This window comes from Apostichopus japonicus, chromosome 1 (assembly GCF_037975245.1).
Source record: "Apostichopus japonicus isolate 1M-3 chromosome 1, ASM3797524v1, whole genome shotgun sequence".
In the NCBI taxonomy this organism is placed as follows: domain Eukaryota; kingdom Metazoa; phylum Echinodermata; class Holothuroidea; order Aspidochirotida; family Stichopodidae; genus Apostichopus; species Apostichopus japonicus.
In genome coordinates, this window is record NC_092561.1 from 18,310,316 (window position 1) to 18,334,978 (window position 24,663).

The following is a 24,663-nucleotide window of genomic DNA, read 5'->3' on the forward strand; positions in this document are numbered from 1 at the left end:
AGCTTAGATTTGTACAATGCCCGAGTACGAATGTTGAGATAAATCCGTGAGGTCGACTGTTCAACTTCAAACAACTATGTATGGATATATCATATTAAACTCCATAATGTCCAAATTTCAGTTCAACATTAAATGTTAATGAGTATCGTATAACCAGCCTCCTGACTCGTGTGTAACGTCAATACATCATTTTATATGCCCAATATAGCCTACAGACTAAAGGTGGCATACTCCTATTAGAGTCTATATCAATCCGCTCGATTGTTCTCCTTCAGGAAAAGTGCCAAAAAGCAGCAGGAGAACATCTTTTGTGACCTGTTATCAATCATAATCTAGTTTTTTGTGGCTTTCATGTTGAAGAGCATGAATGGAAGTACATGTGGTGAAAAAATTGGGTCAATTGAGGCAATTTTAGACCCCTTTAGGCTTCCCAGGAGCAGCGTAGGAAATTTGTTTACCACTGAGTGAAGAGGTTTGTTTACAAGTGACGAAAACTTCCGGCTCGGATAGCAAAAAATTTTCACGGTCATGGTACAAAAAATTGATGGTGCCATGAAAGGCCAACTTGTCAGCTATCCGGTGATGGGTAGCGTTAAGCTAGTGAAAACTTCTATCTAGACTTAGAGACCACATTACTTTTGTGATTTAGTGTGTAAGTCAATGGGGCTTTTAATGGGCGTATGCTACCTAAATGTAACCTTAGCAAACCTGGTGTGGCGCTGTTCATTAATAAAATGTTTATATGTGTGGTGAATTCTTTTTTTTTTTCATTCAAATGAATGCAAACTGTTAATGGCGACCGTTTTATGTCACCACAGAGCATTAGACGTGAGTATTATGCATTGTCAGAAACAACTTTTTGCCAAATACTTTGATAACATATGAAAGACTAGCAATGCATTATGAAACCACACGCACAGCGACTTCTTCATCTCCGACCCAGTTTCTTCTCGTTTTCCTTATTTCATTCCTGAAATAAATTTTCAGCAGATGCCTGTTGTGGGTACGGCTATGTACGGCAGAAATAACAATTGCAGAGAATATGATTCTTAATTTACGAAGGTACTTTAACTCCGTGCAGTTTAATATGTAAGCCCAAGTAAAGAAGAATTGGAAAATTCCTTCATGGTAATCCGTTGTCACTGAAACCAATTAATGCAATTATATTCAACATAAGACAAAGACAAAGTGAAACAGGCATACTGTCTGAAGTCGCGTGCGATAGAAACTTAATTAACCTTAATAGCAAAATTTAACATAAGTACCATAAAACATATTAATAACGTAATGTCGAAAGTAACCTAGCTTTCAACTTAGTGACGATAGTTGCTCAAGTAACCCACTTCAGGGCAATAATATATTTTAAAACATTTGAATAGTTTGACTGATCAGCGATGTATTTAATTTAGATAACTCCCACGTCTATCAATCAGAGATTCATTATTGATATCACATATAATAATGCAAATTTGAACATAGTGTGTAAATTCTCATGTTATGCAAAATAAAATACTACGCTATACAGTGTGTATTACATTTCATTTTATGTCCTCTGTAATTCGCTTCACTAGTTGTTTAGCCAGCTAATACTTACGGAAGGAAGACTGAATTACACGAAAACAAATGATCAATGGAAAAATGAAAAGAAGATGTTTACAAAGCAACACGTTTTATGCATATCATATCTGGGAATTCATCGGTTATTACATCAAATGCCAATAACATACAATCATTTTCCGTGTTAGTAACCTTCCATATTGGTTATAATTATTGGGGAAGTCGTTACAATAATAATGATAATCATAATATAAGTTTAAGCATTGAAAAACACATTGCAAATTATTCTTCTTTCAGTAGGTGCCCAAAAAATTCTCATCATTTTGCCCGAAATTTTACCAACAAATTTGAAAAACACATTGCAAATTTCTCTTCTTTCAGTACGTGCCCGAGAAATTCTCAGCATATTGCCCGAATATTCACCAAAAGTTTTGGTCGGGGAGGGGGGGGGGGGGGTTGGCTGCGCCTCCTACGCCTATGTTACTGTGTTATTCCAAAGTGACATGTTTAGCTTTATATAATCTTATTTTTTGTTAAAGTTTACAAATACATATTAACATATCGATTCAAGTACTTGATCAGTGAATTCTTATCATTGAGTAGCGTGTATTCTAGAAAGTGAGACTTTCAAATCAAGTTCACAACATTATGTGCATTAAAGCTACGAAAACAATGTTTCGACGCTTTAATGGGCATCCAAATCCTCATATTGAAAGTGGCAAGACTATTCAATTACAGCTTACAATTGCATTAAATGTATATATAGCCTATTGAAAAATTTCAAAAGTACTTCTCAGCAAGCATTACGAGTTACTCGGAATAGATACTTCTAACTCTCAGCGACATCCCATGTTTTCCATCTGCTCTACGACTTCCTATTACATATATTTATATACAGCATTGATCAGACTATACTGGTAAGTTACTTAAAACTATTCTCTTGATATAAGTTAAACATATAATCCAAGCACCATATATTGACAACGGTTCACCTTACAAAGGAACTATAGAAAAATAACGTGGCCATTTTCAAGTCTATAGGTACCAAATTGGTCAGTCGAATGCTAACGCACTATCATTAGTTTCACGCTGAAACAAGAAGCTATATGGATAAGGTTAGTGGTGTCGGTAACAGTAATTCATTTGTTATGCAATGGAGATTAGCTTAGTGTTCTTAAATAGTATTATCCATGCCCTGCAATCAAATGGAGCGGTTGGTACGCTTATATTTTTTGAAAATATCATTGCTGCTTCTAATTCTGCAACATATGTATTTTGCATTTTCCATCAATTGAGGAATCGTTGTTGTATCACGACAGCCTTAAAAACGCGAGTAGCTCTAGCAGGGGTGCAGTAGAGCCTTAGAGGCCGAATCATCACTTCCGGAGCATTGTAGTGACATGGACTAAAAAGGGTAATGGACCAAGTTAAAATCCTGTCCAGACCATTACGTCGTGCACCTATTCAAGGCAGTTAACTTGCATTGCCTATGTTCACACTGGTGTATAAAATGGCGACCTCCCCGGACTTCCCCTTATATGAGATGTCCCTCAGAATACATGTTAATATGGCGCACTACAGAAAGAGAGTCTGATTTTAATGTGAAGAGTTGGGTGTGTGTGTTTGACAAGTGATCATTAAAACAAGGAATACACTGTTGTAAAATTTTATACGAACAACGTGACTTCATACAAGAATGCTAACCTTAAACTTTTAGCAGTATATGCGTTTTGATTTCCTTCTTCTTTAGGTGAAAAAAAAGGACGCTGTGGACTAACACAATGAAATATAATTGCCTCTCAATTACTTTTCTACTTGTGATACTATCACATAAAGGTTAGTTCCATTGTAAGGTACTTTAACTAATGCAACAACCCCCCACCCACACCCCGTCTATTAACACCAGCAGCATTGCCCTTTATCGAAAGGTTCCAGTGATATTTAATGGATTCCTTTAGGATGAACTTTGCAGTCTTCATATGTAATAGTCCAAGAAAACAAATTGTCAGGAATGTTTCTATAGTTGCTCCTTTAAGGCTGTTAAGTACAAGCCTGAACGCTCCTTTAAGGCTCTTCAGTGGAAGCCTACATGTTAATGTAATCTATCGTTTCTTTACTTTTTAATAGCTGCTCAACATGTTCTTTTAATTGGACAAAACAGCACAATTGGAGGACATTCAACACCATTTGGAATTACAAGCTTGACATTACATTACAGTATAAACAAATCATTTGAGGGCATGAAAGTCATTGATTTTTGTGTTACTTCTGAAAAACTGACGTAAAGGTATGTGTATTAGACTATACACTTTGACTATATTATCCGGACAGTTAACTTGATTAACCTCTGCTGGTTAAATAGTAATTTTCTAAACAGAAATTGTAAGTGTTGTAGAACCACATCCTGAACTGATAACAGTGGTGTTTAAATGTTTACACACCAACAAAATTTGTTCACTAATTTAGTTATCCTGTAATCAACTTATGAATATTTATATATTGTTTTTGGTTAGTGTGTTCGTCTGTGTTTGTGTTCTCTCAATAGGCATCGGTTTCTCAACAAAATGGATTCAAACCGGACAGTCAATCTTACTTGATTGTGTTTTCAAGCCTGAAGATATTGGAAAACCGGTGTGGGGGTTCAATGGGAGAATTATATTTGCAGATTCGGTTGAAGCATATGAATTAGGTATTTCTAACGTCCACGGTGAAATTATCAATAACAGTCATACGTCTTTGAACATCCAGCATGTTCAAGCTGAGAATGAAGGAAACTACACCTGTTTGTTCAACGGCATAGTTCAGGTTGGATATACTTTACATGTTATAGGTGAGTTTTAAGTTAATGTAAAAACAATACATGTTGTATCAAGAAAATATTATGTAGCTTACATTGAAGAAGTTATATTCTGATAATATATGGGTTTTTTTTCTTCGCTTCTCCCCTTTTTTCATATACTTCATTTTTATTCATCATTATTATTTTAATATAAAAATTTTGCTATCTCAATTTCATTTAAGATCCTATACAAGTGAAACTTTGTATAAATGGCAACAACAGTAAACAACAACAACGACCTAAATGGGAGAAATTAATACTTACGTGTCTGGCTTTAAATGTAACAGGCAACACGTCTGTATACTGGACCATACAGAGTGAAGTTGATAAGAATGTCACCGAAAAGACAGCCAGACAATTTCAAGATGAAACATTAGAAGCCGAGCTGTCTCTTGTTCTTGTCGAGAATATCAACGTGACCTGTCACGTGACACTCGATGAGTTTGAAGATGCGGGAGAAAACGCGACGATCAGTGTCAGCTTGAAACCTGTGAACAGCATTTCTGAAGGTACTACCACCGCCTCAGTTTGGCTCTCTGAATGCCCTGGATGTGATGGCTCATTGCATGGTAAAGCAAAGTATTGGCAATGGGTTGTTCTAAAATCGTCGTAAGGCTTCCTGGAATGTTCACTTTGTGAAAATTAAGTATAGAAACCATTGTCAAAATCAGTAGGTTTTAAGTCTGTATTTGCTATTGCTGGATAAATGTAGCAAATGTCACCTATTCAAATGAAATGATATAAGATGACATGACATACGTTACTTAATTATCCCATTAAGCCTTTAGAAGTTGTTCCAAAATTGATCACTTGTTGAACAAACCATTGGAAATGTTTTGATTTTCCTTCATTCTATTTGTGAGTTTAGCTTACAGGCACCGCTCTCATTCTTAAATAGATTGTAAATAGACTGTTCTGCGCCATATTTAGAACTGACGTATTCAGTCCTAAAGTGATTGAAGCAAAATCTACGTTGTCTTGTGCATAGACTAAACATGACCTTAATGATATTCCATAACTTTGTGAACAAAAAGCTCACCTACTGGCAACAAGCTTTGATTGCGGCAGAATAGTGCAATGTTATATATGTACCTTATGTGTGTTATAAATCGCTATACAGCATACTATTGTTAGGCTTAATAAACTCACTCAATCACTTTAAATCAGTGAACCACATTGTGATGTCTAATTTACAACAGATCATTAGCTAATCGTTAAAACGGAATTCACCTTGGAGGACAATAAAGTCAGAATATTGAAATACACACAGCAAATTTTATATAATAAGGATCACTTGCATACAATAAAGATTGCAAAAATATGTTTTTAGCTGACTATTATTACTTACAAACATAAATGTATTGCTCCATCGATGAACTCGTTTTAACGGTACAAGATGCAATAATATAAGTTCGTCCCCAATACATCTTTAACTATGATCTGTTTCGTCTTCAGAGTCAAAATATATCTGGATTTTTGTACTAGCTGGAATAACCATTACAGTCCTATGTCTAGTCGTGTGCTTTATTGGATATTGGTGGCGAAAAGGAAACAGCAAACAAGGTATATATAATTCCATCCATCCTTCTATTTATATATATATCTATATATATATATATATATTACCCGATGACAAACTATTTAAAAGGCGTCTGTTATCTATATTATATAATTATAAATGGTCATATATTGATTTCATCTATTCGATTATGTACATAAATTAGTCAAGTTCTTTATATTTGTTGTTTTTAATTTTTATTATTAGCAACTTAATTCTGTCACTGAAAAATGCTATACCCTCACACTAATCGCAACAGTCGACATCTGAAATATGAAGTAAAGTTGATCCCACTCCAATTACTATTGCGGAGTCCTCAGATCATGTTAACCGTAGATGGTTGTCTCGATTGTTGAACACCCGTCCTCCCTCCTTTGTTATATTTCTTCTTTCTTTCTTTCTCCCTTCTATTCATTTTTTGCTCATAATCATTGTATAGACAGGAGAAATTATTATATCTCTTTAATTTCTCATTAATATTTTTCATATAACAGGCAGCTACGGTAACCCCACTTACAGGTAAGATTTGGCATTCATGTTGCAAATAGTAAATATGTGAACTATTCCCCACTGTCTTTGTAAAATAATATTGTACAGGAAAGGCATTATAAACAATCCTACATAGCATATGGGATGTCGACAGCTTCGTATCGTTTTTTACCGTTTCAGGTCTATCTGAAATATACTTCAGGCAAATCGATATAGCCTGATGCATCATTCTAAAGTCACTAGACATAGCTTATTAGCAACATCATTGCAATCCTGCTAGGTAATTAATAAATATAGATATCGAGGTAATTATTTGTAAAGCTTTGCTCTCGATTATTTGTTACAAGAGGTGAAGTGCTATTACAGCTATAAAAGACAAAGAAAAATATCTCATGAGCATATAGTGAAGGCATAAATACATAAGTACACACAGTTGCATTGTATTGGATAGATGAGAAGACCATTACGTTCAATGTGAAATATGTGTACTAAACGTATTTCATTCATTTTCACTTTGCTAGTTCGGTGAAACTGCGGAGATATTAACTTCTTTCGATTTGGCGACAACAATATGATACCGCTGCAGAGGAATTTAATCTAAATACGGCAGTCAAGTCAATGAGAGCCAGCCTTATAGTTACCCAAGAAATACGAAGATTTCCTGTACAGATAACTGTAATATGTATGATACTATATACTCGTTTTATATCTTGGTAACATTTCTATAGTGATAATCACTTGAACTTTATATTTTCCAAGTTTATAGTAACTGGTTTATGTAAATCTCCAAATACAAGAATTGAGCGATTACAGTATCATCAGACAATTCCAAGATTATTAATATTATTCACGAATGAAAAAGTGTCAAATCAGTTGAACTATATAAATACCCTGTAAAGCTTGGCATTAACATCACTACACGTATAGAAGAGAAGACTTAAACATATATGTTACTGTAGCCCCCCCCCCCTATCTCCAACTCACCCCACCCAGAAGCGAAGGTGAATAAGTAAACAAGTTACAATAAATATAAACTTTAAAAGTTCGTTTACTGAACATAGCAGTGTCTCAAGTATTGGCAGTTATGATTTAAAATAAATAAATACTGGTGATAGTATTCACAGCATTGGTATGTGGAATGCCATTCAATGTGAAGTAATGCTACACGCCAGTTTATTAGTTTACAAAAACTGTCGGTGTTACCTTGCATTGCTTGTTCTTAAGATATTTCTTTCTGCTTTCAAATACTATGCAATTTAAAACGCAATTTCATAACTAGAGATGTCATTTCCTTAAACGCTGTCTATGTACTTCCGCCTATCAAATATGTAAATTGTTTTACAGCCATTAATAGCGCCAATCTGTCTTCAAACGTTGATCCATAATCGTCACATTGCCTCAATTGTTATAACGCACGCTTGTAACAATACTGACTAAAGTCTTATTGAAGTAAAGAATAGCATAATGATCAATGCGGCGAAGCACTTCATGCAGCTCTACGCGACTGTCATAACTATTTTATTCAGCAATGTCGAGACATGTCCATCCGAATGTTAATGTGATTGTCGTAATGTTGTATGTGAAGTAAAACGCCTACTGATTGGAGTCTCTCCGCTAACAGTAATTCCGCAACCGTTTCAAATGACACAACCATGTTACGTGTGAATGGACATCGCATAACAACTGCAATAGAAGGTGACTTTCGTGAACCACTTTGTACATTTGCGACCCTCGTACTGTGTAACAATGTCAACAATTCCTAACTAGGGCTTTATTTTACTTGGAAGTATTTGTCAGGCCGAGCGAGTCAACGTGCTAAGTGGATCTGGCAAACGGAAATAAGCATTGAACCAGTTCGAACACACTCGACAGAATTTTTGAAAATGAAAGTCGTTCATAATTTACCCCCTTGCAATTCGTAAACGTTTCTTTTCTGATATTGTTAAGATGTCATCAATTTCTCTCTACGTTTATTTTACTTGGAAATATTTGTCAAGCCGAGAGAGTCACAGAAACATCAGATCGTATTTTAGTGCTATATAAATCATTACCAGGAAGAAAATGTCAGAAATTGTGTTTAAGTTAATTTAATATTAACAAGACAAATCTGTCGCTGCGATAAAATGTCAATAAATATTTGAAAAAGTTATTTTGGGGTAATTCCTGCGTAGTTTACAATCTTGATTCACTAACTCAGATATCATTATCTATGTTCCTTGTGTATGACGTTTAGTTTATGTCATAAAAACATACTAAAATGTGACATTCTAGTATAAAAAACAATAACGTTTGGCTACGAAACAACAGAACTCATCAATTATTGTGAAGAAATTCCGGCATTGTTGCTGTAAAGAAAAGTCTTCCTCCTTGTCAAACGTATTTTACAAATATAACAGTAACATATGAGTATAATAAATCAAGGAACGAAGTGTATTTCAGGCTCTTCAATAGAAAATTCTTTATCGCTTGTAAATAATTTTATGATCAAATGTGGTTTGGTAATGTTGTTGGAAATCTTATTGAATATTGTTACATTGATGTTTGACTCAAGCTTACTGGAATTTTTGAACTTCGTACTTTAATCATTCTGTAAAACTGTCATTTTGCACAAATATTTCATGGCGATATGTATATAATTTATGGAAAAATAATAATTGATAGCTTCTTTGCTCGCATATAAGTGTTTTATCGAAAGTGTTTTATCGAAACACATATAAGTATTTTATCGAAAGTGCGTGGTACTTAAATAATATTAAATTTTATAAAAGAAAATGGCGTTTCAATTTCAGTTTATTTCCTTCTATCTTCTGAAATTACATGCAGGAGAGTTACTTTGTACGTACCACAGAAAAGGAAAGAAGCGAAATTTATGTTTTATATATTTTTAGTGAAACAATTATGGGACACGCGACTTTTTACTATTTTTGCCTTATACAGACTCAAAGATGACAACATACCATGTAATATGTGTAATATGCATGTCCAATCACACGCAACAAAACTTTATATATATATTTTTCTATGTAGAATGGTTCAATTTCATTGAAGTGTTGGAAACCTCATATTTCGCTTCTATCTAATGTACTTTAAGCGCATATTTTTTAGTACAACCTTTTCTGTTCATTTTGAAAGAGAGGTAAGAAATGTTTGGATTTCAAATTACGTAACTTTTGAAATGTTTAAGTTATTCAAACAAGCATAGGAAGGCATGAAAGCTTTTTTGTAGTGAGCTCTGAAGGCCACTTCTTTGAGTTTGCGATACCATTTTCTCGGTTACATGAAATTTAGGATAGAAACAATAGACTAATTTATATTCATGTTTTGATCAGCGTGATATTTGTTTTATTCTGATACTCCGTTGACTCCTAACAATTACCTGAAAGCTGTAGCGTCTTTTATATCCTTTTTTGACGGTAATGAAACTCATCCTAATTATGCATGTCACCTTTAATTCTTTTATAGACATAGTCTGTTATTTCCCACACTTTAGTACAAGTAAACCATACAGCATGAATGTGAGTACAAGTAGAATTCCTCTTGTTGTGAAACGAATATATATTCAACGGTCTAAGGGCAAGCATTAATCATTATAATAATGCACTAGCAACAAGCTTAGATTTGTACAATGCCCGAGTACTAATGTTGTGATAAATCCGCGAGGTCGACTGTTCAACTTCAAACAACTATGTATGGATATATCATGGTAAACGCTACAATGTCCATATTTCAGTTCAACATTAAATGTTAATAAGTATCGTATAAACAGCCGCCTCACTGATGCATGCACCGTGTGTAACGTCAATGCATAATTATGTATGCCCATTATTGCCTACAGACTATATATTACCTTAGCAAACCTGATGTGGCGCTGTTCATCAATGAAACGGTAAGTGTTTGTGGTGATTTTTTTTTTCATTCAAATGAAAGCAAACTGTTGATGGCGATCGTTATATTTAACCACATAGAATTAGACGTGAGTATTTTACATTGTCAGAAACAGTTTTTTTGGCCAAAGAATTTGATAAAATATGAAAGAGAAGCAATGCATTATGAAACCACAAGCACAGCGACTTGTTCATCTACGACCAGGTTTTCTTCACTTTTTCCTTACTTTATTCCTGAAAATAAATATTCAGTAGATGCCTGTTGCAGGTACGGCTATGCACGGCAGAAATGTCAAATGCAGAGAATACGATTCCTAATTTACGAAGGTACTTTAACTCCGTGCAGTTTAATATGTAAGCCCAAGTAAAGAGAAATTGGATAATTCCTTCATGGTAATCCGTTGTCACTGAAACCAATTAATGCAATTATATTCAACATAAGGCAAAGACAAAGTGAAACAGGCATACTGTCTGAAGTCGCGTGCGATAGAAACTTAACCTTAATAGCAAAATTTAACATAAGTACCATAAAACATATTTCAGAACGATTGACAAGCTGATCACAAACAATAACGTATTGTCGAAAGCAACCTAGCTTTCAACTGAGTGACGATAGTTGCTCAAGTAACCCACTTCAGGGCAATAATATATTTTAAAACATTTGAATAGTTTGACTGATCAGCGATGTATTTAATTTAGATCACTCCCACGTCTATCAATCAGAGTTTCATTATTGATGTCACATATAATAATGCAAATTTGAACATAGTGTGTAAATTCTCATGTTATGCAAAATAAAATACTACGCTATACAGTGTGTATTACATTTCATTTTACGTCCTCTGTAATTCGCTGCACTAGTTATTTAGCCAGCTGCAACTCCCGAAGGAATTAATTTAGTTAATGTACACGAAAAAAAAAGATCAATGGAAAAATGAAAAGTAGGTGTTTACAAACCAACATTTCCAAGCATGTATATATATATATATATCTGATTCCACTATATGAGGTGATAAATCATCATGTATAAAGACAACTAACGAAAGTGTACTGAATCTCACACTAAGAGCTATGACATCAGTACTGTGCATAGGCGTAGGAGTCTAATTTGATTTGGGGGAGGGGGGGGGGGGGCTGTAACGACTTGCCCGAAAAATACGACCAAATTTTTCGCTCGCCTCGCGCGTTCAACACGTTTTAATATGCACATTATATCTGGGCATTCATCGGTTATTACATACCATGCCAATATAACATACAATCAGTTTCCGTGTTAGTAACCTTCCATATTGGTAATTATTATTGGGGAAGTCGTTACAATAATAACGATATCATAATATAAGTTTAACCATTGAAAAACACATTGCAAATTATTTTTCTTTCAGTAGGTGCCCAAAAAATTCTCATCATTTTGCCCGAAATTTTACCAACAAATTTGAAAAACACATTGCAAATTACTCTTCTTTCAGTACGTGCCCGAAAAATTCTCAGCATATTGCCCGAATATTCACCAAAACTTTTGGTCAAGGGGGGGGGGGGGGCTGCGCCTCCTACGCCTATGTTACTGTGTTATTCCAAAGTGACATGTTTAGCTTTATATAATCTTATTTTTTGTTTCATTTCATTTCATTTATTTTTCCATTTTCTCACAATGTTTTTATAATAATAGGACTGTGAAGACAATACCATGCAAAGAAAATAATAAGTAGTAATTCAAATAAAAGAAAAATAATGGAAATTACGGAGAGAAAATGGTGGAGGGGCTTGGAAGCCGTAGCTTGTACAAGAAGCCCACCAAAAATAAAGGTAACAAGTATAAAGTAAATGGGCATAATAATAAAGACCCTAACAAAGAAGACCTATACCCCCCCCCCACCCCTAAAATAAACAAAAAGGCATTTTGATAATGTGGGAAATACTTAAAGTCAGAGACAAATGTAGATCTAAAGATGTTGATACTTGGATAAAAGATGATTTTTCAACTTGAATGAAAATGAATTAAGGTACTTAATATTTCTTAATGTATGACTTAGGCTATTCCAAAAATTAACACCATAACAGACGATGGAACGTTTAAAGACATCGGTATTTATGGGCAATGAAAATAAATTTCCAGAGGATCTGGTGTGGTAGTTATGTATATTATAATTGAAATGAAAGTAATTATTAAAATTGACTGGTAATTTATTATTAATAGACTTAAAAATAAAAACTGCACAGTGGTATCTATGTAAATCAAAAATATCTAGTAAGTTCAGTGAGCTGAATAGTGGTGGGGTATGTGCTAAGAAATCAGACTGTGTAATAACACGGACAGCCTTCTTTTGTAATAAAAGCAATTGCTTTAGGTAGGTAGAATATGCATTACCCCAAACAATATTACAATAATTAAGATGAGGTAGTATGAGAGTATTATACAAGTTCTTGAGAATATACATTGGAACAAAGTCTTTGATTTTATAAAGGACTCCAACAGTTTTTGAGATGGTAGTTTTAATCTTGGAGATGTGGGAAGACCACTTTAGAGCAGGATCAATAAATAAACCTAGGAATTTTATAACCTCAACACGCTTTAACTGTGAGTTGCCAATACATATATCTATGTTCTTGATTTTTTTGTGGTTTGGGTGAAAAATCATAAAGTGGGTTTTGTTAATATTCAAAGATAATTTATTTACTTGACACCAAGTAGAGACTTTAGCTAATTCAAAATTTATAGTAGATGCAGCATGATTTATATCTTTGTGTTTATATAGTATACTGGTGTCATCTGCGAAAAGTGTAAAATACAAGGTGTTTGAACAATTTATAATATCATTTATATACAAGGAGAAAAGCAGTGGACCTAAAATTGACCCTTGTGGTACTCCACATGTAATTTTACTGAAATTAGAATAATGATTATCAATATGAACACATTGGCGTCTATCGGATAGATAATTAACAAACCAGTTAAATGCAACCCCTCTTATACCATAACGATACAATTTGTTGAAGAGAATTCCATGATTGACAGTATCAAAGGCTTTAGAAAAATCTAAAAATACACCCAAAGAATATTCCTTATTGTTAAAGCCGTTAATGATATATTGAGAAACATCCAAAGCTGCCATATCTGTAGAACGCCCCTTACGAAATCCAAATTGTCTATCAGTAATAATGTTGTTCTTGTCTAAAAAATGTACAGTACGGTTATATATTATACGTTCTAAGAGTTTAGATAAAGATGAAAGAACTGAGATGGGCCTGTAATTGTTAATAGATAGCTTATCACCACTTTTGAAAATTGGAGTAACTTTAGCTTCTTTAGTACGAGTTGGAACAACACCTGTAGATATTGATAAATTAAAAATATATGTAAGAGGGGCAGCTATAATAAAACGATTTTCTTGGAGAAACTGAACAGAAATATTATCAAGACCGCAAGAGCCTTTTTTCAATTGCATTATTAAATTGATAATTTCAGAGGAGTTGGTTGGTGAGAGAAATAGAGATGATGGGGTACTATCAGTAAGAAAATCTGTAAATTTTGAGTGGCAAGTGGGAATAGAACTTGCAAGGTTGTTACCTATATTAGCAAAAAAGTCATTAAATTTCTCGGCCATGTCAAATTTATTTGTAATTAACAAATCATTATCTTTAATTTTATCAATTGGAGTATTGATTGAAGTACGACCAAGAATTTTATTAATCGTATACCATGTTTTCTTTAAATTATTTTTATTGTCTTTGAAACAGTTTTCATAATACATCTTCTTGGCTAATCTGATAATTTTTGTCAGTTTATTTTTATAAAGAGTATATTTACATTTATTGGTACTGGAAGGATTAAGAAGGTACTTTTTATATAATTTATTCTTTTTTGAAATTGAAGTTAAAATACTTGATGTTATCCAAGGTGAGCGAATAGTATTGGATTTTCTTTTAAATTGCTTAACTACACAGTGCTTAGAAATTATATTGTTAATATTATCGACAAAAAAGTTATATGCAGTATCAACATCTCGGAGATTGTATAATAGGTTCCAATCAAAAGAAGAAAGTTCTAAATTGATGTTACGTAAAGAATCTTTACTGGTCCTCTTATGGTAAAAAAAGTTATTGGAGCATGGTAATGAGTGCGCCTTAAAATCCCTACAACAATAAACAGGCAAGTGGTCACTTATGTCTGATAATAGAATCCCCGAGCTTAAGTTAACAAAAGTATCATTACAAAAGATGTTGTCAATGAGTGAGGCTGATTGTGGAGTAATTCTAGTTGGTTTTGAAATAAGTGGAAAGTAAGAATGGGAATACATTAGATCTAAGAAATTGGATACATTAGAATCATGATCACTTTTTAACAAGTCAATATTAAAGTCACCACAGATATAGCAAGTCTTACTGACAACACTTAAATTAATCATTAGACTGGACAGTTCATCATTAAAATTGGATATTGGAATGTCAGGGGGCTTATAAATAACTCCTATAGAAAGAGATTTGTTGTCAAATTTTACATCAATAAATAAAGATTCAAATAATAAAGGGTTGGACATCAAATCATTACTAACAGTAAAAGATACTGAATTATGGACATAAAAACCAACACCACCACCCCGTTTAGTATCCCTGTCCCTATGCGTAAAAGTATAATCTGGGATTTGAATTAAATCAAGATTAGTATCGGAATGCAACCAGGTCTCCGTAATAGCTATAACTGTAAATTTAAATGATGAAGATGCCAAGAAATCGCGAATAGTATCATAATTACGCATTAAGCTACGGGCATTAAGGTGAATAATAGAAAAGGTGCTATGTGAAAAATTGTGTAGATTATGTAAATCACTTACATCAGAATATAAAGAGGAATCAAAATTAGATGAATAATTATCAACCTGATCATCATCTCCATTTGAGATTAAATCACACTCAGAAAAAATATGGTTCAGAAGAGTAGGATTTCCCAAAGTGGTAGAAATATCATTGGAAGTGTTCGAGTCCAAAGTGTTAATTGGATTCATTAGGTCCTAGTGTCCTCGAAAAGAAAATACAAATTACTTCTTGAACTACAAATTATTCAAGTCATTCAATCCATTTATTCGTTTCTTCAGTTCAACTCCATCTGCAGATTTTGTTAAGGCAAAAATCCGTCCATCTATGGTCCAGGCTGATGAGACACGGAGATGGTCTTTGACCTTCTGTAAGAGTGCCTTGTTTCTGGCAGTCAGGTCCTCCTGGATGCCGATGCCCGATGATTTCAGTTTGCGTCTTGCTCTTAGCACACGTGACTTTATGTTATAGTTGGTGAATTTCATTATGATTGATCTTGATCCTTTTCCGTTGGGTTTTCCAATACGATGGCTCCTATCGATGTCGGACAGTTTGAGATCAACACCAAGTTTTTCCTCGGCAAGTTTTGTAATAATTTGATCGGTATTTTCGCCTGTACTCTCTGGAATACCGAAAATGCGAATACAGTTGCGGCGAGAATATTGCTCCATTAAATTGAGTTCACATTTGTATTGATCTAAGTCACTTGTTAATTTCTCATTTTCCTTGGCTAAAGCAGCTAATTCTTTGTTGCTTTTGTCCATTTGGAATTCAAGATCCAGGATCCGACCTTCATGGAGGTCAATGACATGAGATATTTTGTCAAGGGATTCTTTAAGTGCTTCTTTAAGTGCAGACTGGATAACGACTTTCAGATCATTGCTTTCAAGTAGGGCGGATAAAATGGAAGAGATCAATTCTTCCTGTTTTCTAGTTGAAACTCCTTTTGTGTCCTTGGTGTCTGGCATCATGGATTTGGTCGCTCAACAAGAGACAGAAGGCAACTTGTAGACGGAGACAAGTTAACTTGTGTAGGATTAAAGGATTAAATGGTGTAAGACTGCTTGATGCTCATTGGAGTGCAACGGTCGATATCTTCTCCTTGAACTGTTCAAAGTCAAAATGGCATCCACATAGTAGAGAAGTCCAGAAGGAGAGGCTCAACATTGTAGGTATGAACAGGACACATAGGATAGGTTTGAACTTAGTCACATATTTCCTGTAAAAAGTAATACATACTTTCTCGAGAACGTGATGACTAAAAGATAAGTCAACTTGTCAAATGTATTCTCTGATGGATAATCACCATCCTGTATACGATTGAACAAGATTGCTCACACAAAAACAGTAAAATTCCAGAGAAAACAGGAGGCTGTCTCTAATGTGACTTGTGCTTTTAACCTCCTCTGAACTTTTGTTAAAGTTTACAAATACATATTAACATATCGATTCAAGTACTTGATTAGTGAATTCTTATCATTGAGTAGCGTGTATTCTAGAAAGTGAGACTTTCAAATCAAGTTCACAACATTATGTGCATTAAAGCGACGAAAACAATGTTTCGACGCTTTAATGGGCATCCAAATCCTCATATTGAAAGTGGCAAGACCATTCAATTACAGCTAACAATTGCATTAAATGTATATATAGCCTTTTGAAAAATTTCAAAAGTACTTCTGAGCAAGCATTACGAGTTACTCGAAATAGATACGACTAACTCTCAGCTACATCCCATGTTTTCCATCTGCTCTACGACTCTCTATTACATATATTTATATACAGCATTGACCAGACTATATTGGTAAGTTTTTAAAAACTATTCTTTTGATATAAGTTATAACTATAATCCAAGGACCCTAAATTAACAACAATTTCACCTTACAAAAGAGAAAAGAACTATAGACATGTCAAGTGGCTTTTTCAAGTCTATAGGCAACAAATTGGCCAGTCCTTGTCGAATGCTAACCCACTATCTTTAGTTTCATGCAGTAACTAGAAGCTAAATGGATAATGTTTCTGGTATTTTGTAGACCAGAAATCCATTCGTTATGCAAAGGAGATCAGCTTAATAAGTGTTCTTAGTTAGTGTTTTCCGTGCCCTGCATTACGATTGGTGTCAAATATTAAACAAATGAGGCGGTTGATACGCTAATATTTTCAGAAAATATCATTCTGCTTCTAATTCTGCAACATATGTATTTTGCATTTTCCATCAATTGAGGATTGTTGTTTTTGAAGTCAGCCTTAAAGACGCGAGAAGCTATGATATAGCAGGTGTTCAGGAGAGCCTTAGAGGCACAATCATCAATTCCGGAGCATTGTAATGAATTGAATTAAAATGGGTACTGGACCAAGTTCAAATCTTCCAGACCATTACGTCGTTCACCTGTCAAGGCAGTTATCTTGCATTGTATATGTTCACACTGGTGTATGAAATGTCGACCGGCAAGGTAACATGTAAATAAAGCTGTGCAAGCCTGTGTGTGAATCCGCCTGATGAGATGTCCCTCAAAATACATGTTAATATAGCGCACTACAGTAAGAGAGTCTGAATTTAATGTGTAGAGTTGGGTGTGTGTGTTTGAAAAGTGATCATTAAAACAAGGGATATAATGTTGTAAATTTTATACGAACAACGTTACTTCATACAAGAATGCCAATCTTTAACTTTTAGCAGTATCTGCGTTTTGATTTCCTTCTTTTTTAGGTGGAAAAGGGACGATGTGGAATTACACCATGAAATATAATTGCCTCTCGATTACTTTTCTACTTGTGATAATATCACATAAAGGTTAGTTCCATGGTAAGGTACAAATTAACTAATGCAACCACCCCCCCCCCACCCACACCCCGTCTCTTAACACCAGCAGCCTTGCCCTTTTGCGAAAGGTTCCAGTGGTATTTAATGGATTCCTTTAGGATGAAATTTGCAGTCTTCATATGTAATAGTCCAAGAAAAAAATTGTCAGGAATGTTTCTATAGTTGCTCCTTTAAGGCTGTTCAGTACAAGCCTGAACGCTTGTTTAAGGCTCTTCAGTGGAAGCCTAACTGTTAATGTAATCTATCGTTTCTTTACTTTTTAGTAGCTGCTCAACATGTTTCTTTAACCTCATGTTAACAAAATAGCACAATTTAACACCATTTGGAATTACAAACTTGACGTTACATTACATTATAAACATATCATTTGAGGCCATAAAAGTCATTGATTTTTGTATTACTTCTGAAAAACTAACGTAAAGGTATGTGTGTTCGACTATACACTATGACCATATCATCTGGACAAGTAAGTTGATGAACCTTAACTGGTTAAATGGTCATTTTCTAAACAGAAATTGCAAGTGTTGTAGAACCACAACCTGAACTGATAACAGTGGTGTTTTAATGTTTACATACCCCAAAAATGTGTTCACTAATTTAGTTATCCTGTAATCAACTTATGAATATTTATATATTGTTTTTGGTTAGCGTGTTTCTCTGTGTTTGTGTTCTGTCAATAGGCATCGGTTTCCAAATGAAGCGGATTCCAAACGGACAGACAATCTTACTTGAGTGTGTTTTCAAGCCTGAAGATACTGGAAAACCGGTGTGGAGGTTCAATGGGAAAACTATATTTGCAGATTCTGTTGACGCATATGAGTTAGGTATTTCTATCGTCCACGGTGAAATTATCAATAACAGTCATACGTTTTTGAAAATCCAGCATGTTCAAGCTGAGAATGAAGGAAGCTACACCTGTTTGTTCAACCACATAATTCAGGTTGGATATACTTTACATGTTATAGGTGAGTTTTAAGTTAATGTAAAAACAATACATGTTGTTTCAAGAAATTATAATGTAGCTTACATTGAAGAAGTTATATTCTGATAATATATGTTTTTTTTTCTTCGCTTCTCCCCTTTTTCATATATTTCATTTTTATTCATCATTATTATTTTAATATACAAATTTTGCTATCTCGATTTCATTTAAGATCCTATACAAGTGAAACTTTGGGTAAATGGCAACAACAGTAAACAACAACAACGACCTAAAGGGGAGAAATTAATACTTACTTGTCTGGCTTTAAATGTAACAGGCAACACGTCTGTATACTGGACCATACAGAGTGAAGTTGATAAGAATGTCACCAAAGAGACAGCCAGACAATTCCAAAATAAAACAGTAAAAGCCCAACTGTCTCTTGTTCTTCTCGAGAATATCAACGTGACCTGTCACGTGACACTCGATGAGTTTGAAGATGCGGGAGAAAACGCGACGATCCGTGTCAGCTTGAAACCTGTGAACAGCTTTACTGAAGGTACTACCACCGCCTCAGTTTGGCTCACTGAATGCCATGGATGTGAAGGTTCGTTGCATGGTAAAGCAAAGTATTGGCAGCGGGTTCTAAAATCGTAATAAGGCTTCTTGGAATGTTCACTTTGTGAAATTAAATAAAGAAACCATTGTCAAAATCAGTGGGTTTTAAAGTCTTTATTTGCTATTGGTGGATGAAATTGTAGCAAATGTCACATATTCAAATAAAATGATAAAAAATGATATGACATACTTGGCATTATTATCCCATTAAGTCATTACAAGTTGTTCAAAATTTGACCAATTGTTGATCAATCCATTGGAATTATTTTGATTTTTCCTCATTCTATTCACGAGTTTAGCCTACCGGCACTGCTCTCATCCTTAAATAGATTGTAAATAGAGTGAGTAAAGCAAAATATACGTTGTCTTGTGCAAAGACTAAACATGACCTTTTCACAAATTAAAGATATTCCACAACTTTGTGAACAAACAGCTCACCTACTGGAAACAAGCTTCGAATGCGGCAAAACAGTGCAATGTTATATGATGTACCGTATGTGTGTTATAAATCGCTATAAAGCAGACTATTGTTAGGCTTAATAAACTCACTCAATCACTTTAAATCATTGAACCACATTATGATGTCTAATTTACAACAAAGCATTAACTAATCGTGAAAACGGAATTCACCTTGGATGACAATAAAGACAGAACATTGAAAGAGACACAGCAAATTTGATATTATAAGGATCACTTGCATTTATTAAAGACTGAAAAAAATATGTTTTAAAGTAACTATTATTACTTACAAACATTAATATATTGATTTATTGATGAAATCGTTTAAACGGTACAAGATCCTGTAATACCAATAACTTCATCCCCTAATACATCTTTAACTATGATCTGTTTGTTCTTCAGAGACAAAATATATCTGGATATTTGTACTAGCTGGAATAACCATTACAGTCCTATGTCTAGTGCTTTATTGGATATTGGATGCGCAAAGGAAACAGTAAGCAAGGTTTATATAATTCCATCCATCCATCCTTCTATATATATATATATATATAGATAGATAGATAGATATATTTATATATATATATATTTATATATATATATATATATATATATATATATATATATATATATATATATATATATATATATACTTTATAATTGAATTGTACTGAGTTAAAAAATCAATAACAGTGAACAAAGTTCTTTAAATTTGTTATTTTTATGTCTATTATTGGCAACTTCATTCTGTCACTGTTAAATGCTACCCTCACAATTATCGCAACAGTCCACATTTGAAATATGAAGTAAAGTTGATGCTACTCTCCAATTACTATTGCAGAGTCCTTAGATCATGTTAACCGTAGATGGTTGTCTCGATTGTTGAACACCCGTCCTCCCTCGTATGTTAATATTTCTTCTTTCTTCCTTCCATTCTTTTTCTTCTCATAATCCTGTAATATACAGTAAAAATTATGATATCTCTTTCGTTTCTCATAAATCTTTCTAATATAACAGGCAGCTACCCCACTTACAGGTAAGATTTTTCAGTAATTTTGCAAATCGTTAATATGTGTACTATTCCCCACTGTCTTTTTAAAATGAACTTGTAGAGAAAAAGAATCCTACAAAGTATCTGGGATGTCAACAGCTTCATATCGTTTTTACCGTTTCATGTCTATCATAACTTTACCGAACTTCAAAGGCAAAGCGATATAACCTAATGCATTATTGTAAGGTCACTAGACAAAGCTTATTATCAACATCATTGCAATCCAGCTAGATAATTAATACGTATAGATATCGAGTTCATTACTTTGCTCTCGATTATCTGTTAAAAGAGGTTAAGTGCTTTGAGCGCTATTAAAGATAAAGAAAAATATTTTTAAAGCTTTGCTCTCGATTATCTGTTACAAGAAGTTAAGTGCTTTGAGCGCTATTAAAGACAAAGAAAAATATCTCATGAGCATAGTAAAAGGCATAAATACATAAGTACACACAGTTGCATTGTATTGGATAGATGAGTAGACCATTACGTTCAATGATAAATATGTGTACTAAACATATTTCTTTCATTTTCACTTTGCTAGTTCAGTGAAACTGTGGAGATATTAACTTCGTTCGATTTGGCGACAACAATATCATACCGCTGCAAAGGAACTTAATCTAACTACGGCAGACAACTCAATGAGACCTTAGAGCTACCCAATAAATCCGAAGATTTCGTGTACAGAAGACTTGAATATGTTTAATGCAATACCCGTTCTATATCTTGGGAATATTTCTAAATTGCCTATCTCTTCATCTTTATTTTTTACTTTTAAGTATATATTAACTGGTTTATATTAATCTCGAAAACAAGTATTGAGCGATTGCAGCATCATTTGATAATTCCAAGATAATTAATATCATTCAAGAATGGAAAAGTGTCAAATCATTTGAACTATAGAAAAACCTTGTGAAGCTTGGCATTAACATTACTATATGTATAGAAGACAAGACTTTAACATATATGTTACTGTAACTCCCCTCCCCCCCAACACCCCCAACGCACCCCCACCAGAAGCGAAGGTGAATAAGTAAACAAATTACAAAAAATATAAACTTTGAAAGTTCGTTTACTGAACATAGGAGTGTCTCAAGTATTGTCAGTTAGGATTTAAAGTTAATAAATACTGGTGATAGTATTCACAGCATTGATATGTGGAATGCCATTCAATGTGAGGTAATGCTACACGCCAGTTTATTACTTTACACAAACTGTTGGTGCTACCTTGCATTGCTTGTTCTTAAGATATTTTTTCTGCTTTCAAATACTATGCAATTTAAGACGCAATTACATAAATAGTGATGTCATTTCCTTAAACGCTGTCTATGTACTTCCGCCTATCAAATATATAAATTGTTTTACAGCTATTAATAGCGTCATTCCGTCTTCAAACGTTGATCCATAATCGTCACATTGCCTCAATTGTTATAACGCACGCTTGTAACAATACTGACTGAAGTCTCATTGAAGTAAATAATAGCATAATGATCAAGACGGCGAAGCACTTTCAGCTCTACGCGATTGTCATGACTATTTTATTCAGCAATGTCGAGACATGTCCATTTGAATCTCCATGTGAAGGTGGTAATGTTGTATGTGAAGTAAAACGCCTACCGATTGGGGTATCACCGCTAACAGTCATTCCGCAACCGCTTTCAAATGACACAACCATGTTACGTGTGAATGGACATCGCATAAGAACTGTAATAGAAGGTGACTTTCGTGAACCACTTTGAACAATTGCGACCCTCTTACTGTGTAAACAATGTCAACAATTTCTAGCTAGGGCCTTATTTTACCTGTAAATATTTGTCAGGCCGAGCGAGTCAACGTGGTAAGTGGATCTAGCAAACGGAAATAAGCATTGAACCAATTCGAACACACTCAACAGAATTTTTGAAAATGAAAGTCGTTCATAATTTACCCCCTTGAATTCGTAAACGTTTCTTTTCTGATAATGTTAAGATGTCATCTACTTCTCTCTACGTTTATTTTACTTGGAAATATTTGTCAGGCCGAGAAAGTCACAGAAACATCGGATCGTATTGAAGTGCTATATAAATCATAACCAGGAAGAAAATGTCAGAAATTTTGTTTAAGTTTATTTAATATTAACAAGACAAATCTGTCGCTGCGATAAAATGTCAATAAATATTTGAACAAAGTTATTTTGGGGTAATTCCTGCGTAGTTTACGATCTTGATTCACTAACTCAGATATCATTATCTATGTTCCTTGTGTATGACGTTTAGTTTATGTCATAAAAACATACTAAAATTTGACATTCTAGTATAAAAAACAATAACGTTTGGCTACGAAACAACAGAACTCATCAATTATTGTGAAGAAATTCCGGCATTGTTGCTGTAAAGAAAAGTCTTTCTCCTTGTCAAACGTATTTTACAAATATAACAGTTACATAAAAGTATAATAAATCAAGGAACGAAGTGTATTTCAGGCTCTTCAATAGAAAATTCTTTATCGCTTGTAAATAATTCTATGATCAAATGTGGTTTGGTAATGTTGTTGGAAATCTTATTGAATATTGTTACATTGATGTTTGACTCAAGCTTATTGGAATTTTTGAACTTCGTACTTTAATCATTCTGTAAAACTGTCATTTTGCACAAATATTTCATGGCGATATGTATATAATTTATGGAAAATAATAGTAGATAGCCTCTTTGCTCGCATATAAGTGTTTTATCGAAAGTGTTTTATCGAAACACATATAAGTATTTTATCGAAAGTGCGTGGTACTTAAATAATATTACATTTTATAAAAGAAAATGGCGTTTCAATTTCAGTTTATTTCCTTCTAAGGAAAAAAGGAAAGAAGCGAAATTTATGTTTTATATATTTTGAGTGAAACAATTATGGGACACGCGACTTTTTACTATTTTTGCCTTATACAGACTCACAGATGACAACATACCATGTAATATGTGTAATATGCATGTCCAATCACACGCAACAAAACTTTATATATATATTTCTATGTAGAATGGTTCGATTTCATTGAAGTGTTGGAAACCTCATATTTCGCTTCTATCTAATGTACTTTAAGCGCATATTTTTTAGTACCACCTTTTCTGTTCATATTGAAAGAGAGGTAAGAAATGTTTGGATTTCAAATTACGTAACTTTTGAAATGTTTAAGTTATTCAAACAAGCATAGGAAGGCATGATAGCTTTTTGTAGTGAGCTCTGAAAGTCCACTTCTTTGAGTTTGCGATACCATTTTCTCGGTTACATGAAATGTAGGATAGAAACAATAGATTCATTTATATTCATGTTTTGATCAGCGTGATATTTGTTATATTCTGATACTCCGTTGACTCCTAACAATTACTTGAAAGCTATAGCGTCTTTAATATCCTTTTTTGATGGTAATGGAAACTCATCCTAATTATGCATGTCACCTTTATTTCTTTTATAGACATAGTCTGTTATTTCCCACACTTTAGTACAAGTAAACCATATAGCATGAATGTGAGTACAAGTAAAATTCCTCTTGTTGTGAACGAGTATATATGCAACGTTCTTAGGGCAAACATTAGTCATTATAATATTGCACTAACAACAAGCTTAGATTTGTACAATGTCCGAGTACCAATTTTGGAATAAATTCATGAGGTCGACTGTTCAACTTCAAA

At 33.8% G+C, this 24,663-nt stretch overlaps 2 protein-coding genes and 1 long non-coding RNA gene across 6 annotated transcripts; 2 read left to right on the top strand and 1 right to left on the bottom strand.

Moving 5' to 3' along the window:
* Positions 1-90: 90 nt before the first annotated feature.
* On the bottom strand, positions 91-11,846 carry LOC139969808 (uncharacterized). The gene is made up of 3 exons (XR_011793808.1): positions 10,827-11,846; positions 688-1,238; positions 91-216 (listed from the first exon to the last, which is right to left on the bottom strand). It is a non-coding gene; the product is annotated as an uncharacterized lncRNA (long non-coding RNA).
* LOC139969772 (uncharacterized) lies at positions 2,357-7,104 on the top strand. 2 transcript variants are annotated; one of them, XM_071975038.1, is made up of 7 exons: positions 2,357-2,474; positions 3,308-3,393; positions 4,103-4,387; positions 4,579-4,905; positions 5,852-5,959; positions 6,449-6,473; positions 6,965-7,104. In XM_071975038.1, exons 2-7 carry the CDS (start codon positions 3,339-3,341, stop codon positions 6,987-6,989), a joined length of 825 nt encoding a protein of 274 aa, XP_071831139.1. In that variant the 5' UTR covers positions 2,357-2,474; positions 3,308-3,338; the 3' UTR covers positions 6,990-7,104. The 2 variants fall into 2 exon arrangements, with proteins under 2 accessions (XP_071831139.1, XP_071831131.1); XM_071975030.1 differs by having other exon boundaries at positions 2,360-2,474; positions 4,579-4,965.
* LOC139969761 (uncharacterized) lies at positions 10,280-21,679 on the top strand. 3 transcript variants are annotated; one of them, XM_071975017.1, is made up of 8 exons: positions 10,280-10,329; positions 16,922-16,940; positions 17,847-17,930; positions 18,641-18,925; positions 19,115-19,501; positions 20,362-20,455; positions 20,977-20,995; positions 21,549-21,679. In XM_071975017.1, the coding sequence occupies exons 3-8, from the start codon at positions 17,861-17,863 to the stop codon at positions 21,621-21,623; spliced, it is 930 nt and encodes a 309-aa protein (XP_071831118.1). In that variant the 5' UTR covers positions 10,280-10,329; positions 16,922-16,940; positions 17,847-17,860; the 3' UTR covers positions 21,624-21,679. The 3 variants fall into 3 exon arrangements, with proteins under 3 accessions (XP_071831118.1, XP_071831109.1, XP_071831098.1); XM_071975008.1 differs by lacking the exon at positions 10,280-10,329 and having other exon boundaries at positions 16,752-16,940; XM_071974997.1 differs by lacking the exons at positions 10,280-10,329; positions 16,922-16,940 and having other exon boundaries at positions 17,818-17,930.
* The last annotated feature ends 2,984 nt before the right edge of the window (positions 21,680-24,663 follow it).

Bases quoted from the DNA above. Each gene is read 5' to 3' on its own strand.
- LOC139969772 (XM_071975030.1), top strand. From the start codon at position 3,339: ATGAAATATAATTGCCTCTCAATTACTTTTCTACTTGTGATACTATCA. The intron at 5,960-6,448 runs GTATATATAATT...TTCATATAACAG, and splicing joins AAAAGGAAACAGCAAACAAG to GCAGCTACGGTAACCCCACT. The intron at 6,474-6,964 runs GTAAGATTTGGC...TCACTTTGCTAG, and splicing joins TACGGTAACCCCACTTACAG to TTCGGTGAAACTGCGGAGAT.
- LOC139969761 (XM_071975017.1), top strand. From the start codon at position 17,861: ATGTGGAATTACACCATGAAATATAATTGCCTCTCGATTACTTTTCTA. The intron at 18,926-19,114 runs GTGAGTTTTAAG...ATTTCATTTAAG, and splicing joins ATATACTTTACATGTTATAG to ATCCTATACAAGTGAAACTT. The intron at 19,502-20,361 runs GTAAAGCAAAGT...TTTGTTCTTCAG, and splicing joins ATGTGAAGGTTCGTTGCATG to AGACAAAATATATCTGGATA.